Genomic DNA, 21068 nt, shown 5'->3' on the forward strand with positions numbered 1-21068 from the left:
ATTGCTCTGTTGTTTCCCGGCACAGATAGAGGGGATACTCCACTGCTCACACTGCACTTCCAAACGAGCATCTGAAGAAGCAGTAATGGTGGCTCTGAACGTTCCTAGCCTTCACGATGGCTCTCCACTACGACGGCTCTCCACTACTCGCCGACCAAGCGGGATGGTCACTCCATATAAGCCTAGAAAAAACAGAAAGAAGCTGCAGGTGATTATCTGTATTCTTTTTGTGGAGTTATTCGAGAGGTTCACCTTCTTTGGGATTGTTTGCAATATGATCCTCTTTTGCACCATCAAGTTGGGATATCACAATTACCAGGCAGCCACAGTGAACCTATGCTTTGTTGGAGCCAGTACACTCACTCCTGTTCTTGTAGGCTGGTTTGCAGAGACGTGTCTGGGAAGGACAAAAGTTCTCTATCTTTGCGCTCTACTTCATTTCATTGGTAAGATGATGATACTGAACTCAGACAACTTAAAAGTTGTTCAATGATTTAAAATGTGTTTAATGTGTTTCATTATGTGACTGAATACTTTTAAGGCCTGCAAGCCTGTAGTTAGAATGTTGTCCCATGAAGCAAACATTACAAGGTCAAATTGGGGAACTTAAGTACTGAAAATAATACAGATTGTAGACATTCTTGTGCTGGAAGCCTGGAGAAGAATTCCAACCAGGCTGCATCAATGCAAATGACAAAAGTGGATCTTCCAGCAGGATAACTACTTGAAATTAAGAATGGGCAGATCAATACTTCTCTGGAGGCCACTGTATATCATATACACTTATTAGGTGAAGGCTGGACATTGTATCATTTTCAATGATTTAGATTTTTTTTTTACTTCTAAATCAACTTGACTATTTAAATTTGACTCACAGCAGTAAAATCTTTGAAAAAATGTGACCAATAGAAATCCTAAAGTCGTCTTATATGCAAAGATAAGCATATACACTGCTGTGTCTTCTATATGTAGATCCATATGTGTGTCAAATCTTAATGTAGCCTAAGTGTCGAAAAACCCCTAGAAGACACTGCGGTAATTTATCAGGACTTTAAACATGCTCCTCTAGGTGCTATAGAATAAGTACCTTATGTTTCAGTCAAATCTACTCAAATTTGAAACCTTAAACCCCAAGGGTCCATATATAGCGCAGTGGGCCACACTTCAGTTCCTCACACATGTAACTACATAACTTGCATAGAAATATCATGGCAGTTATTTATTGTAGCAAGATCAGAATTAAAATCCTGCAGATTAATGCACAAGAAAGGGCCACCCCCTCAGCCCTGTAAAATTATTGGACACTCAATCAGAGGATTTTTAATACAAATAGACTAAAAAAATGAAGCTTTTCAAACTTCATAAGAAACACTAACATATGAAAATACTTAGATTCCTGGACATTTTGTGTCCAGGAATTGAATGATTCTTCTTTCCTGGACAGGCAAGCAGAAAATCAGACAATCCAAAGAAGTACTGGATGGGAGGCAACGCTAGCATATGATGTAATCATCAATCTTATAACTCCTGATTTTTATCCATAGGTACTGCCATGCTCCCTGTAGTTGCATTCCCCTTTGAGGATTTCTACATCGACACACACAATACGATCCACCAACTGGAGCCACGAGAGCAACATGTTCTCTTCTACACAGGGTTGCTGGCTGCTGCCCTTGGTATCGGGGGCTTCCGTGCTATCCTCTGCCCATTAGGAGCTTATCACCTTCAGGGTTACAACCAACACCAGATACTGGCCTTTTTCAACTGGTAGGAAACTAATTCACTAATAATGGCCAATTATGAGCACATAAAAAGTCTAATATCTACTTTCATCTGCTACCAAAGAAATTCTCACTCTAACTCAAATCTGAATTACATTTCTGGAAAGTGTGCTAAAGATGGCATTTTATACCCACAGGTTCTACTGGCTAGTCAATCTGAATTCTACCGTTGTCTTCTTGGGGATCTCATATATTCAGCAGTCCGTGGGCAAAAACCTAGGCTTTCTCATCCCCTTCACCTCTGTTCTGTTGGCTCTCATTGCCATACATATGGCTCGCAACAATCTCATCTTCCGTCCAAAGAAAGGTAGCAAACTAACAAACATATCCAAAAACACACAACACAAACTGCAATTATAACCCAGCATGCAAATAAAGCTGAACAGATCCACACAGTTTACCCAAATTATACACAAGAAATAGGCAGAACAATATTGATATCACTGTATTTAATTACTGGCTTTATGACTGCTTCCTTTTTTATTTGTTCGGCAACATACAGGCAGCTCGTTACTGACCACACTGGGTGTGTTCCTTAACTCCCTAAAAATGTGCTGCCTTCATTATCGTCACTTGAGTGGAGATGTGGCTAACTGGCTTGACCGCGCCAAGGAAAACAATGGAGGACGCTACAGTGAGACCAGTGTAGAAAACGTTAAGATCCTGGTCAAGCTTTTTCCTCTTTTTGGACTGCAGCTGCTCTACCGTGCTTGCATTACCCAAGTAAATATATATTCAAAGCACATGCTTTCTTACACAGTAAAATGTACCTAAATGTATGTAAAATATATGAAGCATCTGTTTCATGTGAATTAAACTGAACTCTAGGGGTGCAGCCTGGAAATACATAAGTCAAAAGTCAGGAATCTCCCAGATAGCTTGTAAAATACTTAGTATATTCAAGATAGTGGCCCTCAAGATGGTAGAGGGGTAGGGTAACATCAGTACACTGGTCCAATACACAACGGTAATAGTGTACAAGGGTAACAATGTAATCAATTAAACAAGTGTCTTGATATTTGGTTGGCACTGGACTGTTTAATACATTGTACTGTCCTTCCCAACTGGTCATGCTGTAGTAAACTACCTATAAAAATAAAAATTCATTTAATATAATTTTATTTATCTAGTTGAACATTTCATTCTTCAAATATTCATATTAATTTTTGTGAATGTGTGTCGATCTCACAGCTGTAGGATATATAACCTAATTTGCATCTTTTCAGATTCCTTCAGGATACTACCTCCAGACCATGCATTCACACCTGAACTTCAATGGTTTTCTCCTTCCAATAGCAGCAATGAATGTGATCAGTATCCTGCCACTTCTAATTTTAGCACCACTATTGGAATTTATCAACACCTGCTACCAGTCTTCAAATAAAACACCTCCTTCTCCAGCCAAATTCATAAGTATGCATCTACATTCAATTACAAATAATGTTACAGTTCTAAAGACAACTTACTCCACACTGTGTAACAGATGAAAACAAGCTCTACTTTGTGGTATTTTGTCTTGCAGCAATGGGTCATGCCTGTGCAGCTCTTTCTGCACTAGCTGCAGGGATTGCTGAGATCCACAGAAAGGATTACCCTCAGGTGGAGCAGACACTGTCAGGAACAGTGCTACAGGTGTCCTCAATGGCCTGTTTTCAGCTCGCCCCTCAGTACATCTTACTGGGTATAGCAGAGGCCTTTGTCACACCAGCATGTAAGCGTTCGTTTCTTGTAAAAAATATGAGATCATGTTTTCAAAAGCATCTACACATTATCAGTAATGGTATGATTCCTCCAGCCATTTTCTGATGTCTAGTTGAGAGCAGAGCAACTACGCTGTGTCACTGATACCCTTGACGTGCACAATTTACTCTACTTTTCTTATCCCTTTACTCAGGCTCCCTCATCTCTTTCTGTCTGACTCCTAGCAACCTCAGAGGCATTTCTCTACACTTCCTTAGCCTCTTCTATGGAGGAGGATGCTTTCTGGGTGCTCTTCTGATTCAGTTCTTTTATCTCGTGTCTGGCGGTGAGGCTACTTCCTCTTTTAGCATTCCTTAAACACAACAGAGCCCATGGACAGGGGCCAAGACACTGGCTGATGACTAACACTTTGATCGTTTCTGCTGTAGGGAACTTTTATCCGAATACACTCAGCAACGGCAATATGGAGAGATTTTTCTTCATGCTGGCGATGCTGATGGCCGTAAATACCCTGGTGTTTTGGAAATTATCTTGCAGGTAAGCTATGAATGCATACTTTCTTCTTTGTGCATAGTACTAGATTTGGGTTTGATAGGCAGGGCTACATCACATCACCCACAAATAGTGCCTTATCAGGGGTGCCCAAACCTGCTTCTGGAGATCTTGATTAGTTAGAAGTTGAAGGTCAAACAACTACTTAAGTACTGAGTAACTTACAGAACTGTAGCAGAACTACTTTGTACATTTTGTATGTTTTCACATAGGAACAGGAGTTTGTCAGGCTCTATTCCTCTCTTTTTACTCTTTTATTCTTGGCCTAAAATAAAATGATAAACCATACAAGTCAGAGGTGTGACCAATCACAAAGCAGTATGATGCTGTTACCAACGTGACAGAAATAAATTAAGCAGAATCAGTATCTAAATATTAGTAAAGAATGAAATAAAATAACTTTTACCTAAATACAAATGTAAAAACATTCAAGATTACTCCAGAAAATACAAATTTATTTAAATTGAATGTATATACATGCAATGCGGTAAATGTAACTAGTTACTATACATCTCTCTACTACACTCTATTACACCTAGAAAGCACTATGATGCTGTTACTGATAGTACTACATGCATAAATACACAGATGAGCCCAGACATTATAGCCACCCGCTTAACATGGTGCTCTCCCTCTGCATGCCACCAAAACAGCCCTTACACACCAAGGCATGGACTCTGTCAGATCTCTGACGTTGCTCTGTGGTGTCTGGTAACAAGACGTCAGCAGCAGAGCACACTGTGTTGTGACACATCCCTCCCATAATCAGTAAAATATTCTGAACCCTCTTTTGGTTCAGACCAGACAGGGAAGCCTTCATTGCCCCTGCACATAGATGCCCATATGCCACACATCGACTGATAATGTAATTAGATAATCAAACTGCTTTGGCTCACTGCTGTATTGTCTTGTAAGCACTTGCCATCGAGCTATATGTTTTGTTGTGCAGGTACACAGATCTGAGTGTTGAACTGGATAAAGGAACAAGACAGAGTCATCTGGCTGAAAAGCTCCTGCAGTATAAAGCCTGTCTCCGATTCTATGACACAGTGGACCACTGTGCAACTTCAGCTTCCTTGGAAATGATCCTTTAACTCTTGCATGATGGTCAAGACCCAAGACGCTGGCGTCCCACAAACATAATGACTTACAATGACTTATGAATTTGCTTAAATTTTCCCCTGTTATGCCTATCTATGCTGTGCTTTAGTGTGTCCCTTAATGGTGAATACTATTATATGTTTACATTTCTGCACATTTAAATCATTAAGATTTAGGACAAAGTCATTCAGAGTGAAGGGCTTCATTCTGACCATGCTTGCTAGCGTGGATCTGATAGGAAGCAGACATCTCTAACAGCCTCTTAACAGTTATTTCACAGACAGCTATTAAACAAAGTAGTTACAAATGCTTTTCCCGATGACTGAAACATAGTTTTATGTTGTTTTAATATTAGGTTTTAAATCATATATTGAAAAAATCATACATGATGGAGAGAACAGGGCAAAATAGTCCCAAAATATACTTTTTTTTCCTTCTTCAGATTTATTACAATTAACATTACATATTACGTCTATTTTCACTGGTTGTTTTGGAAAGACATCGCAACCCGTTTCCTATCACCACAACTGTAAAGAAATCTGAAACTGCGGGTTTTCCTACGGTGCACAATTTCACTCTAAACCACTCTGAACGTCTGCTTACACCTCAATGATGCGGAAATTTGGGAACAATGGTGGAATTCTCCTTTGAGGTGGCAGAAGCAATAAAGTGAATAAAGTCATGTAATAATATGCTAGTTATGAGGGGATTCTTCCTTTTGGCTCCTGTTCCCACTAATAAGATTGCAGAGAAAGCTAATAACTCTATTTATGATTTTTCAGCAGTTATGTTGTTTTATAAAACTGTTTTAATCTTTTATTAATTGCATTCATTGTCATTAAACCCTAGTAACGTCGTAGCGGCTAGATATGCAAACTGCTGTTTTAACATGTAGCTGTATCTTCACTTCATGAGCTGCCAGATTGACTGTACTGGTAACGTTCAGCATCACTGCCTGAACACGCCTACAGCTGCTGCTAGCAACTGCCCTGTTGATATTAGCGTTAGCTAGGGATAGAGATGTCTGCACCATGGACCTCCCCGAGCCCATAAGAAGACGTCTGGGAGATTTTTCAAGAACTGTTTTTGTGGATCCGACTCATTCCCGACTTTCGCCTGAGGATCATGTCACATTTCTTAATCAGAGTGAGTGCAGCTCTGTTATGGAGCCCCGCGTTGCTTCACTAAAGTTAGCAGGCTAAGTTTCTCAGCTAACCGCTCTATGCAGTAACATTAGCTTCGTATTCATGCAGCTAACCGTAAGACGACAAGATTAACGTTACTAACCTAACTAATTTACCGGTATAGCTCGGACTGATCTCTGGTGCTGTGTTCGTTACCGATAAGATGTTTTGTTAAGTGGCTAAATCAGCTTAGCTAATTCAGTAGCTAACTAACTTGGATAATTAGTTTATACCTTGCTCCGTCAGTGAAGTGTATGCAGTGGCCACTCACTGCGCCTCTATTCTCCACAGACAGAGAAGTTGTATCAAACCTTCCTCTTCAGATGTCCCTTTTTTTCAACCTGTGGTTCTTTCCTCTGTGGTGGATCAGTGAAGTAGTGATGCTGCACCTCAAAGTAAGTTCCCTTTCACCTCCATCTCGCGGTTGTGGTGCACAGTTGATTGATATAGCAGTATTGCTAAACTAACTGACCTGGAGGGTCACCTTTTATCCTCTGTTTCAGTACCCTGTTCTCCCAGACTACTACAAGTTCATCTTAATTACCATCCTAATTTTAATGACCCTCATCGAGGCTATCAGGCTCTACTTGGGTTACGCAGGGAATCTGCAAGAAAAGGTAACGACCTTTATAGCATGTAGAATTACATTCAATGTGGAGGTGGGTGATACTGGCAAAAATACAAGAAATGCTCATAATACACAATATGATACCATATGTATTTTTGTATGTATCTGATCAGTTGGAACAGAGAGAAAAAATAAATATTAAAAAAGATACTCTTAAAAACTGAACACAATTATTAATATTTAGTTTACTGTGTTGCACTAAATCCAGTTAAATGGGAAAGATTTTGCTCTCTTTATAATGAAGCATGCAGTTGGTCAGTGTTCTGCAAGTATTGACGATATCCACAATACATTCAGAAAAGCATATTGTATTGTATTGTGACATTAACCCTATTTGAGCTGGATTAGTTTCACAAGATCAGGTCCGGGCATGTAATTAGTCTGTGATTTTACTGGTCAATTCATATGGGATAATGGATCTCTAATTTTCCCAAATGACAACAAATAGTCTAGATCCAAACATCATCCAGCGACAGCCACACTTCTGAAAGCCCCATGGGTCAAATCAACCTCCACCCCACTTAAATATGGCTGTAGTTGATAATGATTAGGATATATGTTGTCATATCACTGAGCTCTAATTTAATTTAAAACTTGTTACCTGCAGGACAATATATTATTCATTATTGCAGGTGCCTGAACTGGCTGGTTTTTGGCTCCTGAGCCTCCTTCTGCAGTTCCCTTTAACGCTCTTTCAGCTATTCAATGAAGCTATACTCATTCAACCTTTGGAAAGAGGAGTTCATATAGTTCTCGCCTTGTTCATTCTGGCAGAGGTATAAACAGCACACTTATAAGCATCTTCCTAAAAAGCTCTTTAAAAGTCATGCTTCACTCTTCATGTTACCCATTTGTTTGTTTTTTCATACATTTACAGGCTCTCTCTGGTTTTGTTGCCCTTCGTGCAATGGTCAGACACACTGAAAGCCGCTTCCACCTTCGCCAGTTTAATGGAATTCAAGAACTTGGAGCATGACAAGTGGTTCTGCTGCTGAAGAACTGCATACATCTTTGATATTATTTGAAGGACCAAAGTGATCATTAGTACTGTTCATCTGAAATATTTTGGAGCATTATGTCTTTTTTCACCCAATCAGTTTTGTTTTATGAGCAGTGCATCTTGTCATAGAATTTTATATGCTTATTTATGTATTATGACTTACTACAGATGATAGCCAAATGCAGATGGGTAGACTTAGAGTGTATATAAATAGTAACACAATATGCTTACTTGAGACTGTAAAATTGCAACTAGTTTTTGTCCAGAGGGCATAAATGCATTTGTCCTAAATATACTTGGCACAGTTTACCATACAGAAAACATCAGACCAAGCTATATGATGTCCATGACACTAACACACCAGTGCCTTTACATTTAATATGTTACAAAGATAATCAGTGTTACTGAAATGGCTGCAGAAGAACATAAACGCCTGAAAAATGTACATTATGACATCCGTCTGATTAGACAGACACCATAGAGGTTTTGCACAAAACCAAACGTATGTTCCAGTTCAGGGTGGGAACATACTCAGGTTCCTAACTTCATCAACGATGGTAGACATTACTACGTATGTATTTTGTATGTCAAATGAAATATGCATACTCCAAAGTACTCTTTCCTAGAATCCCAGGACTGTTTCCATGTTGTCCCCTGAAGTGGTGCTGATCTTGTGGACCGTGTGATTCCATCTTCTTCACACTCCTCTTTATGCACCTCATGAGATTTTAGCTTTGTGGTTTTCACAAGACTGTTTCTGCAGTCTCTGTACAGCCTGGGACCTCTCTGAGAAGACAGAATGGCATGCAAGATATCGGTCCCATCGTCAGAGTATGACCAAATCAGCTAGGGTCAAATATAATCTTAAAAGTGTCCATTTTCTGTTTGTGCACAAAGTAAGAAGTAAAAACGTTCAAATGGCTTAAACATCTCCTACAGCTGTCAAAGTCGTTGCTCAGCAAGGGCTTTGCAGTGGAGTGATGTTATAGCGAAATAACAGCATGTTTAGAACAGCTCTCAACCAATCAGCTTGCTTGACTGGAACTAACTTGTATAATGGTGATGTAAAAAGGCACTGTGGTGAGTTATTCTATCTAATGCAATTGCATTGCATGAACAAGATCAGCACCAATGAGCTCACTCCAGCACCCTCCCAGCTCTAGTGTTGTTATAGTATGGTGTGCAACAACACTTGTCCTTATTTGAATTTTATTCAAAGTATTTTGTATCAAATCAGAGTTTGGGCCAAGTGTATCATTACACCCCAACTACTGACTATTTCAGTACTTTTCCTGAAACACTAAACTCAAAACAAGTGGCCAAGACATTAACAGCTAGGGAACAACCTTTTTTGAACAATCTATAACACTAAACTATCTTAACATGGAGCAGTCTCATCATGACAATTAGACAATAGTCATCATTAACCATGATGTTAATGAGATCTAAGCACATTAAAGGCAGCTTCAGCTGTATATGGTAACTGGACCCCTGTCTATGTGGGATTCTTTTAGCTAATCATAAAATGGCTGAGCAATACGAGTATAATCTTCAATCCAGGGATAAAAATAATTATACATGACTGTGAAAGATTTGACTGTTCACAGTAAAGGAAGTGAGTATACAGAGGAGCACAATCATGGAGGATGGACTGCTGTCCAGAATAAAGACTGAAACACTGAAAATAAAGATAAGAATAAACAGGAAAATAAAACAAACCAAAGGCCTTAGAACAAGAGCTCCATCATGTGAAATGAGAAAAACTGGTATGTTTACTAAACACCATATACCTGCCTTCACTGTGTGCAGCATCTCCCTCCAATACTCGCTGCCCTGCGCGCCCTCCTGGCAATTTCCCCAGACCTCCTAATCCAGCCTGGTCACCTGAAGCCCTGTCATGACTGTGGCTGTGGGTTAAAACAGCATGCAGTAGTGAGAGCTCTGAAAGTGAACTAATGAATAAAAAAAAAATATTTATTGTGGAAGAAACCCCGCCCAAAAAACCTTCTGCCATGCATGTTAACGCTCCTCAGATCAGGAAAAAAGGAGCCATCCTCTTTCCCTTGTTTACTAAGATGCTCTGCTTCACTGGACTGCACAGTGTCCAGTACTGCCACACCTCCAGTAGGAGCCACTAAGACCGGAAAATATCTCTGGGTTAATTATTGTAAATTAGTGATTAATGTCTGCAAAACTGACATTTGATTTAGTGTTATTTAAGCTCTAACTGTGGATTTCTTAAATGTCATTTGTTTTGTTATTCACACAATATAACATATATATGGTAATGGAAATATGCTACACCTTTAAATATCTGAACATTTTTCCCAGTAATGTCACAAAAATGTTAACTGCCAAAACAGTGAACTCTCTGTGGAAGAGAGGTACATTTACACTCAGACAAATGTTATGTACCAGTATTCTTTGCTCATACCTATTTTTACCCTCAATTCTTAGATTAGACTAAAACTTCTTTGACCAAGTTTCCAACTTAATGTGCATAAACAGTCACTCCATGTTGGAGTCATGTTCTTCAGTCTCACCATCAAGCTCACCTGAACATTACTCATCCTCACCTCTTGCATTTCTCTTATAATTTGTCCTCAGGGTGCCCAGCGTGTCCTGTATTTCAGGCATGAAGTATTTGAATGAAATCTTGGTTGAGTGGGATGTTCCTTCTTGTATGAGCTTCTGCTGGTTGTCAGTGTGGGTTGGGTAAATGTGAACAGAGGCACAGGGCTCCAGGCCTCTGATAGGAAGAAACTCTGGAACAGCCCTGCACTGTCTGTGGTCTGTTACTACAGCTCTTTAAAAATGTGAAGGAAATGGAGAGCAGATCAGGGTTGATTTGTAAGGGCAAACGATGACTATGACTAGAGTAATGATTACAGAAAACACAGAACATCACCTTCCACGCTGCTATGAAAAAGACAGATATGCAATGTGAACAGAGTACTTACCTACGCAGTGAGATGTTTGACACAGAGCACCTTCCTGTGAAATATATAGTATAGTTTTAATCTCATAAAGAACATTAGACTGACAGGTCTTGCACAGGTTTTCATCACAAAGTCTACAATGATATTTACTGGATGTTAAATTTGGTGAAAGGCACACACATACAATATCAACACTATGGCTGCACCTCTTATTCCAGCATGTGCTCTGACATCTGAGTTGAAGAGCAAAGAGCATTGTTGGACTGGCACAGATGAGAAGCGGTGCCGGACTGCAGTGATGGTCAGGGGTTGACGTTGCATTTGTCTCTGGGAGTGATGAGAGGCGTAATGACACATTTGTTCTATTAAGATAGAAGAGCACACCCAAGTCATGCCCAGGAAGACAAAGATTCATGGCCAGTGTACACTTCAATAGGAACCTTTCCAAAAAAAGGTAATAAAAGCTTATTTTTTTAGATGCTGAATTCTACCTTTTCTTGTCTTTGCTCAAAAGTTGCCAATACAATGGACAGATAACTAATTCTCTGCAGACATTTACCTGTGACAGGCCGTTGACAGGAATCAGTCAAGCCTCCACTGCGCAGACAGGCTGCACTAACAGCCTCCAAACATTGATTCTGAATGACAAAGAAAATAAATAAATTGGGTTTTTGATGCATGCCAGAAACATAAAGCATGGAATATATAGACAATTCCAACCATGTAAACAAGCCATGGCATAAGAAATTCAGTAAATATTAATAAGCATATAAAAATGTTTTGCATAATCAGAGTAGGTGCTAAGAAACAATCTCTGATCAGAAGTACACTATAACACTCAGACTATTGCTCGTGTTCAGTCAGTGACATATCTACAACTTCCAGAAGTCCTAGAGTGACTTTCTTTCTGGTGCCACCCACTGGAAATCAAAACATGATTGGCTGACTCCACTGTCAGTTCCTAATTATGTTGTTAATTAATATTATGGTTGTCTTTATCTCCATAGAGATAATGCAGAGATAAAAATCCTGACTGGCCAATTTTCTGTTCAGTATTTCAGGATCAAACAATTAAATAAGAGTATTACCATAATATTGCAGAGTTTAATTACAATAAGCATGAATACTCTATTAAATACAAATGAACTAAAAATCACAGATTTTTTTAGCTCCCAGAAATCCTTAGGCATTCTCTGAAGGCCTGGATGACCACTAAAATTTTATGACTTACCTTTTCTGGCTTGTGCTCCCAAAAGGCTGCATGGTCAAGAACACCAATGCGTGTGGTGGGATGTGGGATCCAGGACCTTCCAGACTGAACGCACCACCACATAAAATCATAATATTTTTTATTTAACCACAAATAAGTTTACTTAATTGCAGAAGATCAGTATTTCAGTAGTGACACATGGGACAGCATTTTTTTTTGGATAAAGCCTCTTTCTATTTCAAAGTTAAACTCACAATTAATATAAATCGTTCAGCTTCTCTCTAAAAATCAAAACAAAACTTGTTGAAATTTAGGGGTTAGGGTTTGGGACAGCCACCTCCCAACAGAAAGCACTCCATACTTCACAATTTTGTATACATTTGACTTATTACTATCTCATTATCATTACTATTATTATTAATATCTTTATCTATCTATCTAATTATCACTAATAACCTAACTCTTCTAAATATCAAAGGTCTGAATACTTAATTTTTTGTAGTAGTTTTTTTTTCACTGTGAGACTGCAGTTTGTGCTAATTTGGTAGAATGATCTATATATACTGTGGATACACCATATATAAGTTTATACATGTTATTAATTATGTTTTGATGTGCATGATTTATTTATATTTAGGAATCAGCATATGACTTCATTACCTTTTGACTTTTGTCCTTTGTGCTTTTCTCTGGAGTCACTGCTTTCTCTTGAATTCTCACTTTCACCAGATCTTCATTTGATGGTAAAGGATCCTGTCAAGAAAAGAGATCCTCAGGACTGATACACCAGTGGGAGATGGTGCTTTGGATACTTTGGGCATTGGCTGATTGAGGCTTACTGCGTTTTTGACGTTTCTGTGAACAATCTTGGATGTCGCACTCTGGGTTCGCTGTTGCCGTAATTTATTTCTTTCTTTTCTGCTTCGCAAATGCTTCTTCTTCACTTTCATATTCTTGAAAAAGAAAAGGCAACATGAAAATAAGGGTGGGGAATATGTCAAATATTCAACATCGTAATGCATCAAGACATTTTTAGACAATGTGCACCACAATCTTTTGTTTTTCTGAGAATCAATCAGTTAGAACACAGAAAAAAAGACTTACAATTTAAAACCACATATTATTAAAAAATATCGTATAGACTATTCATTTCGGTATTTTATTTATTTCCTATATGCATTTGTACCTATGTTTATTATCATTGTTTCATTATATTGCTTTGAGTGGAGTAGAGAGACAAGGCCAGGTCTTTACAGAAAAGGGTGTAGAAAACCAAACAAGGAGTTGTCTTCTGTGAGTTTATACTATCCTGTGTTGTCACTGTTGAACATTGCAAAAATAAAAAACAGAATGTTCAAAATAGTATAGTACAGTCATTTTTTTCAGCATTTTACATGCTGCACTATACTGAATCCAATTGGACAGGACTAATTATGCTCTCTTTGCAATGAATTAAAACATGTTCAGTGAAACATGCTCAGAGGTTTTAAGCTCAGAAAAACATATTGTGGCATAATTTATCTTTATATTTATTTAAGGGTAATGCATGAAAAATACCAATGCAACCAATGAAAAAAACAGTAATGAGCTGTTCAAAATACATATATTAGTCAGTATATAAATTATTATAATTCTATAAATTAGTCAAATACTGCACCTTATTCGAGCAGTTTAAAAGATGAACAGGCAGACCGTCTGACTCTGTGCTATTTGAACCACTTGTGCTGTAAAGAGTCAAAAACAATGTGCAATATTAGTATTACTAACTAGTATATTCATTTCCTACTAAAACACTGTCTCTATGAATTTCCAGAAACTTGCTAACTTGCTTTTAGCACTGCAGATGCCTTCAAACAACAATGCTATTCTCCTTTGAACCCCAATTTATCATTGAGCATCCTCTCTGTTAGAACAGTCAGATCTACTTCTAGTATGTTCAAGAGTGTTTTTTTTTTCACCTCGACTCAATATCTATATCAGAAAGGCCTTCCAAGGAGTCTAGGTCCACATCCTGACCCAGCTTTCGTCTGATCTCTTGCCTGAGTAAAGCCTCTAACTCTGTCAGACAGTGTGCAATCTGGGGAACAAAACAGGTAACACATTTTTAAAAAAGATTTTCAGTGCCTTATGTACTGTTTTACAGACAGAACATGTATTTACAGTATAGTGTGGAGTATATAGAGGACCTTTGTCGTGTCTGGGTCACAGAAGTCCAACAAGGTGTCACAAAAAAGGTAGCCCATAGATTTCAGGTCCCTTATAGAGAAATGTGTACCTTTCCTGTCCCCTTTGAATGAGAAGATACTTCATTAATAAATTCTGAGGCATCAATTTTCAATGGCAAGTTACTGCAACCCAGTTCTAGACCAAAAGCAGAACATTGCTGTTTCTCTATACCTCAAGATTTGATTTTACAGATGAAAGGCAAGATAATTCAAATAATAATGTTACACAGGGTTGCTGCAGATTTTTTAAAGTCATATTCCATTAATTTTAATACTTTTTTAAGAACAAAGGAAAACTAAAATAATTTCCAAAACATTGCATGTAAACTCAAATATGGCATGCATTAATATTATTAAAATTAATTTATGTCATAGTCACTAGCCCTCTTCTCAGCTTCTCCATTTAACCCCATTAACTGCTCTCTTTTCCTTCAGTCTTTCAATGTGCTTTTGACTTCAGTATCAGTTTAGCCATCCTCTAGCCCAGCATTTTTTTCAAATAAAAGAAGTTTAAAGTAATATGTACGCATTCTGAAAGTTTCAAACCGCACCACTAATTAATCTGTCCATACAGTCTATATATAAAAACCATGTTGCAAAAGCAGCCCATTTTACTGTTTCTGCAACTTCACAAGAACCAACTCTTTTCCACTCTTATTCAGCCTACAGCAGTTTAGCCCCGCCAATTCATATTGAAGTGCAAGGGACCTTTACAGCTCTGAGTGCTTTTTGAATTAGGCACATTACAGGGCAGCCAATCAGACCAGAGCTCATTTATCTCATACCAGTCTTAAAAGCACAGTAACAAAAACAGCCTGTTTAATTCTAGGAGATAACTGGAAAACTCATGTTAAAATTAATCATGACCATTTTTACATAAAACCACACAAATGTTATAATTGGACCTCAAAAAAAAACAATGAAAAATGTAGAAAATGAGCCCCCTAAGGTTAAAATAAAATATTGGCTAACCAATCGCAATTTACAGCCATTTTGCGCTTAATCAACAAGTAATCTGACATCTGTAATGTCATAGACCAGTTCCATGTCTCTTTTACATGGAGAAAGCCAGCAAAAATGATCAAGATATTTCAGACATTTTATGTCTTTAGGTTTAGTTCTGTTATTAAGATTGTATAAGACTTTTTATGGGATCCAGTTTAAAGTTGTCAGATTTTTAAAAACAGAGGAGACACTGAACAACTTGAAAAAACAAGTTGAGACCTTCCATGACTGGAACTGAACTTAAGGCCTGAAGTAATTAGACACATAGAAAATAGTCGGGTGTGAATTGTGTACAGGGTATTTCTTCAGGTGTGTACCTAAAGTGGAGCCTCCAAAGGTGGACTCCATAGTGTAACTGTTTCTGATGCCCAGCCTCCACATCACAATACGGCCAGTGCCTTCTTTGCTTTTCTGCACTTTGAACTTACAGCTCCTGAAAGAAAACTACAACAAAGAAAGAGTGCTTCATGTAGCTGTATAATCCAACATCAATCCAATTAAGTGGTATCAGTTGAGCCTAATCTATCAAACTGAGACAGCTCCATAATTTTTTCACCTTGTCTTTGGCATTCTTGCTCATCATCAGGGGAAAGATTCGTTCTTGAAGATGTAGTGAAGCATCTTTATGATCATTGCAACCATACATGAACACATTGTTTTTCCTGCTGTGTCCATGAAAGTCACAATAAAGCACTACTTCTCTCTCAGCAAGCAACCTACACAGTTGAAGGTAAATTAGTTGACTATGTTGACTGTGTTGACTATATTGAATCATTGGCATGCACTGTTCGTGCACAAAGCACTTTCCTTACCGCTTCACCATGTTGCGAGTATACCACACACAGGGGAAAAAGTCCCGCAGTAGAGTGCGATAGTTTCGGTTCAGATCACAACCTGTCAGTGAACAGCGGTAGTTTCCAACAACTACACCATCAGGGTTCAGCATTGGCACAACCTGCAAATGGTACATTTTGGCCTTTATTCTCCTGCTCTAAAAATATTGTGCTACTTTTTGGTGCTCCAGAAGCACCTGATGTCAACACTGCCCTACACAAGCATTTCAAAGTTATTCACTCACCTTAAAGACAAAGGTTTCCCTCAATAGCCGTGCATCTGGTGACTCTCCCAGCAAGAAATCCAGGAAGCCCTGCATCATCCATGACCCATTAGTCTCTCCCGGATGCACTCGAGCTGTCACTACCACTGCTCGCTTGCTCCTTCGCTCTTGCCAGGTGCCACCAGGTGCTGTGATAGTCAATGCATACACAGAGTTTCCTGCCAGGCTTCGGCACAGGACCCGCACTTTGCAGTAAGCTGCTTTGGCTGGGTCTGAAATCATACCATGCAGGTAGCACTGGAGGTTGGAATAGGTGTATGGGTAGCAGTGGGCCAAGTAACAGGTGTCATTTTCATAAGGAAACTGGAGTGTCCAGGTGAGGGAGTAAAGTGTTTTTCCCCCCTTTTCGCTGTCATTCCGGTAATACCTTCATGAAGATGCAACAGAGGGTCAGCAGGTATGTATACTGTACTTACACTACACCATGGGTCACTAACTTAACAGCCATCTAAACTCACCGAATGTTGCTGCCCACATGACGCCAACCTTCTCCCTTCAGCCATGCAGCAAGATCAGAGTACAGCAGTGGGCACATGCCTGTTTCATACAAACTACTGGATTTCATCAGGTTGACAATAGTGAAACGATAGGTGACACCTGCCTTCATGTTCCTCACACGGAAGTAGAACCACTGCGTATGCTTTGTGGTGTACATGTCATTGCGCAAAGTGAGCTCATAATCATACACACCACTAAAAAAGAAAATAGCACGCATTACACTTTAAATTACACAGTAACATTAGAATGAAATTCTCAAAAAAAAATCAGGAGAAACAGTGCTGACATAGGACTACCTGTAAGATAGCCTCAATTTAATGAGGACATATATTCATCTAAAGTGACATCATCTCACATTCTCCTAATTTTTTTGCCAGTCTGGTTTGTGTACATTTCTTGAAATTATGTTATAACATTGGAAATTCTTATAAACTGTACTGGACTATGAAATGCATATAGAAAATGCATTTTTTTCAGTAAATTTAAGATGACAAAATATTAATTAATTAAAGCTTTATTCATAAAACTAATCTGAAATACAGAAATAAATGTTATAAACATTAATGTTAATTATATACACATTTGTATATATTGGCATCCGCATTGGCAGGTATTTGCTTAAACATTATTGTACATTGGCATCGGCCCACAGTTCCCATATCTGTGCATCTCTATTTAATTTGCCTCACTTGAAAATATAGTGATGTGTCAAGCGAATGCTGTGGTGAACACAAAGTGTTGGAAGTATTGATGTGGCCCACTTACACTTGAACTGCTTTTTGAAGATTACCACTCTCAAACCGAGACTCAAACGACAGGGTGGATGATGCCTGGCTATTGGCACAAGATGTAGCCCCCTTTTTAGGCTCTCTACCTCCACCAACACGAGAGCGTGTGAAGTATGATGTCTTTGTGGCTTAACAAATAAATGGATAAAAATAGGGACAATCTTATGAATGTCAGGCTCATAAAGTCTTAGTGTTTTCAAACTACAGCAGTTGGTAAAGTATGAAGTAAACAAATCATAAATAGGCATTCTGTAAATAGTCACATAAGAAGGCTATACTGTTATAAATAGTGCTTTCAAAGTCATTGCATTAAAGAACAAAGCAAGTTAAACATAAAAACTTCCATCTCACCTGAGTCTATACAGTAGATAATATTTCCTTTTTCTTCTTCAACTGGCATTGGGGTGCGCTCATGGCCTGTCTGTTGGTAAAATGGCTCTGGTTCAGGAGGGTCCCATTCTATAACAACACATAGGTGGACAATTACGGGAAGCAATTCCTTTCAGCTGCATGTTTAGTAGCACACAATGAAGTGACCAAACTGCTGAAATTAAGAAGTTGTGACAACGTATTAATTAAACATTTTAATGTATTAGCAAGGAAAAGATACCTATGTGATGGATTTTGTCACAGATAACTTTGCATTCAACAGGCCAGCGAACACCCTGGAAGGGACTGGAGGTAGAGGGGATAGTAAAGAGGTCCAGTGGTTCCCTCAGGCGAGGGATAGGCCGTCCACCTTCAAAATCAAATAGCAGCTGCCTGGTCCTGAGATATTTCTCCACATTGAAAGAGACTACAAAGATGACACAGAAGTACATACAACACAAAAATAAAGTGAAAATTTACCAGTCATACCATCCCAAACCACACAGTTCACACTGGAACACACATACTGGCCACAAGAAAAAAAAAGAGTCAGCATTTACTGTTTAACTAGTGAATTAACTGTGTAATTGAGAGGCAGTCTACATTAACTTCACTGGATCATCTTCCCTTAAACAGTTACAGGTTGTAAGTGTCTGATTTTTTTAAAAAGGCAGTCAATTCTAACTGAAAATTAATTAAGTGACTCAAATGTAGTGTAGGCTATGACCTACCAAATCAATACAACAGTTGTTTGGTAACAATAAAAGAATGTACAATGCATAATTTTACAGACAATTGAACAGTTCATAAAACAAATACCTATTACTAAGCTGTGAAATATATGAAGAAGGAAATATGTGAAAATTCATAACAGTTATAAGACCTTGTACATTGTTGACATTGTTAAAGAAGTCGTATGTAGATATGTTACATTACCGCATAATCTGTAATAATATCTGTATTGCTCACTTCAAGGTGTGGTAAACTCAGTGTAAAATGATAGATGACATATATGCTGAAAATGTTTTTAAATATATTGTTTAAAGAACCTGAGATGAGATGTCAGTTGAACTGGACCTGACGTGTGAAAATATTGGGATACTATTAATGTAATGTTTTGATGGAATATAAAGAACAGCAACAAAACTTACATTGTCCCTGATGTAGTTCTGGCTCCTCCTCCATGTCTGTGCTGTCAACAGGTAAATGGATGGCATCTGTGACCAAAGAGTCATGGGTGCGATCCCATGTCCTACGGGTTGTGACTTTTGTCTGAATAGATGATGAACCTTGGCCTACAGACCAAAATTAATATCCAATTAAGTACTCAAGTAGTACTCCTATCACATGTTAAATTGCTAAATGTGAAGTACTGAATTTTACACTTTTAACAGAGACTAAAAAAGGACAAAGTGCTCTAACTTTAACTCAGAGACTTCACCATAATGGCATACTATTTACAGTTCTGCCAAAAACTGGACCCTACAATTAGTCTGTAAAACATATTGCTGCTCTTCATTGAAGCAAGAATTCTAATGGCATGTTGGAAAAAGAGCATAGACTCACCAGTAAAAAGCCCATAATGCTTCAAGTGTTGCAGAATAAATTTCTCATAGGGGTCATCTAGGGTCTTTTAACATTATCAATAAAAAGAAAACAGAAAATGATAAGTTTAAGTTATATAGATGAAAGAATGAACAAGTGAATGAACAGAATTATCTATTAAAACCACCAGACTGCAACGTTTATTAATTGGGAACATCTGTGCAGTTACATTAAGCTCCAGTGAACTGTACCTCCATAACGTAAAACAGGCAAACCCGTCAAGTTAAAATGAAGCACAACCTGTTACTACATAAATCTGCCTTTACTTAAAACAACAATTAGCTAAACATCTACACACTACCATAATGCTTACAGCCATACAGATAAATTTACACTATTATTGAAATAATGACAGATAATTAGTTTAATAGCTTGGGAACATTTGTAGAGATGACATGCAAGTCCACTTACCTGCATTTCATTGACACGTTTAGTATGAATTTCAATGCAAGATATAAACTAGTTCATTCCAACTTGGTTAATCTAGAGCTGGCGTAGCGCTTGTTCACCGGCCAGTTGAAGATGTGCGTTAGGTTAACTTACAGCGGAGTAACGTTAGCTCGCTATCTAACTTTTCAAACGGCTCTCACGACCCATAAATGGTAATCTGCCTACAGTGAGGTGTAGCTAACGTTAACTGTTTGACAAGAGAAAAAGAAAAAACAGCTTGTGACACGGAAAAAATATATTTTACATTGACTTTGGTACTGGACTTAACGCTAGCGTACTGGCTAACAAGGTGGCAAACTACATGTAGCAATTGTATCGTAGTTGCTAGGCAACAGACGTCATTGTGCTGTTGTTACTATGGATACCAAGCACACTTCTGTGAATCCCAAAATGATTGCACAAAATCCTTAAAGGGGAACTCCGCCAATTTTTTCTAAATTTCTGCATAATGAAGGGGAACCAGAGTGGTTTGGTGTGAAACGCTCTGTTCTAGAAAAACTTAGTGTTATTCACAGTGATGGTGATAGGAACCAGACGTCTGAAGAATTGAATGCCCCTAAAAGCTCACAGACAGTTATTAAGTTACATGTAATGGTTATAAATGATAAATGATCAGGAAAGACTATTGTGCTCCAAAGCAACGTTATGTAGTTTTAATGAGCTTTATGTGCTGCTTTTGACCAGATTATCTATAGGTATCCAATCAAGCAGCTTTTTAATATTAAATCAATCATAATCATTGCCCATTATAAATCGCCCAACACTAGAAATGTGTTAAATTCCTACTCTTTCATATAGTTGTATTTTGTTAATCCAACTTTGCTCACAGATTAGAAAGAGCTACATTTGGGCCACATTATTAGACTATTTACAGTAGGAGAGTAATTGGCTAAAATTACCTTCAGCTGACTGGAA

General features: G+C 38.3%; 3 protein-coding genes across 4 annotated transcripts; 2 read left to right on the top strand and 1 right to left on the bottom strand.

The window, feature by feature from the left end:
• slc15a5 (solute carrier family 15 member 5) lies at window positions 1-5450 on the top strand. Its single transcript, XM_017713682.2, has 9 exons — window positions 1-446; window positions 1545-1767; window positions 1919-2088; window positions 2284-2504; window positions 3008-3194; window positions 3304-3492; window positions 3676-3807; window positions 3911-4019; window positions 4984-5450. Exons 1-9 carry the CDS (start codon window positions 86-88, stop codon window positions 5126-5128), a joined length of 1737 nt encoding a protein of 578 aa, XP_017569171.2. The 5' UTR covers window positions 1-85; the 3' UTR covers window positions 5129-5450.
• Window positions 5451-6069: 619 nt separating this feature from the next.
• On the top strand, window positions 6070-8562 carry tmem17 (transmembrane protein 17). Its single transcript, XM_017713683.2, has 5 exons — window positions 6070-6281; window positions 6611-6714; window positions 6823-6936; window positions 7580-7723; window positions 7825-8562. Exons 1-5 carry the CDS (start codon window positions 6167-6169, stop codon window positions 7921-7923), a joined length of 576 nt encoding a protein of 191 aa, XP_017569172.1. The 5' UTR covers window positions 6070-6166; the 3' UTR covers window positions 7924-8562.
• On the bottom strand, window positions 8286-20443 carry agbl2 (ATP/GTP binding protein-like 2). Of its 2 annotated transcripts, none has more exons than XM_017713677.2 (24): window positions 20115-20443; window positions 19665-19728; window positions 19250-19393; window positions 18340-18525; window positions 18081-18188; window positions 17707-17857; window positions 16902-17135; window positions 16405-16810; window positions 16139-16281; window positions 15883-16042; window positions 15644-15770; window positions 14283-14383; window positions 14055-14173; window positions 13754-13820; window positions 12936-13049; window positions 12757-12849; window positions 12118-12201; window positions 11446-11524; window positions 11093-11248; window positions 10908-10941; window positions 10524-10753; window positions 9952-10081; window positions 9742-9854; window positions 8286-8733 (listed from the first exon to the last, which is right to left on the bottom strand). In XM_017713677.2, exons 1-24 carry the CDS (start codon window positions 20118-20120, stop codon window positions 8666-8668), a joined length of 3117 nt encoding a protein of 1038 aa, XP_017569166.1. In that variant the 5' UTR covers window positions 20121-20443; the 3' UTR covers window positions 8286-8665. The 2 variants fall into 2 exon arrangements, with proteins under 2 accessions (XP_017569166.1, XP_017569167.1); XM_017713678.2 differs by having other exon boundaries at window positions 9738-9854.
• Between the last annotated feature and the right edge of the window lie 625 nt (window positions 20444-21068).

Source organism: Pygocentrus nattereri, chromosome 11, assembly GCF_015220715.1.
Source record: "Pygocentrus nattereri isolate fPygNat1 chromosome 11, fPygNat1.pri, whole genome shotgun sequence".
NCBI lineage: Eukaryota > Metazoa > Chordata > Actinopteri > Characiformes > Serrasalmidae > Pygocentrus > Pygocentrus nattereri.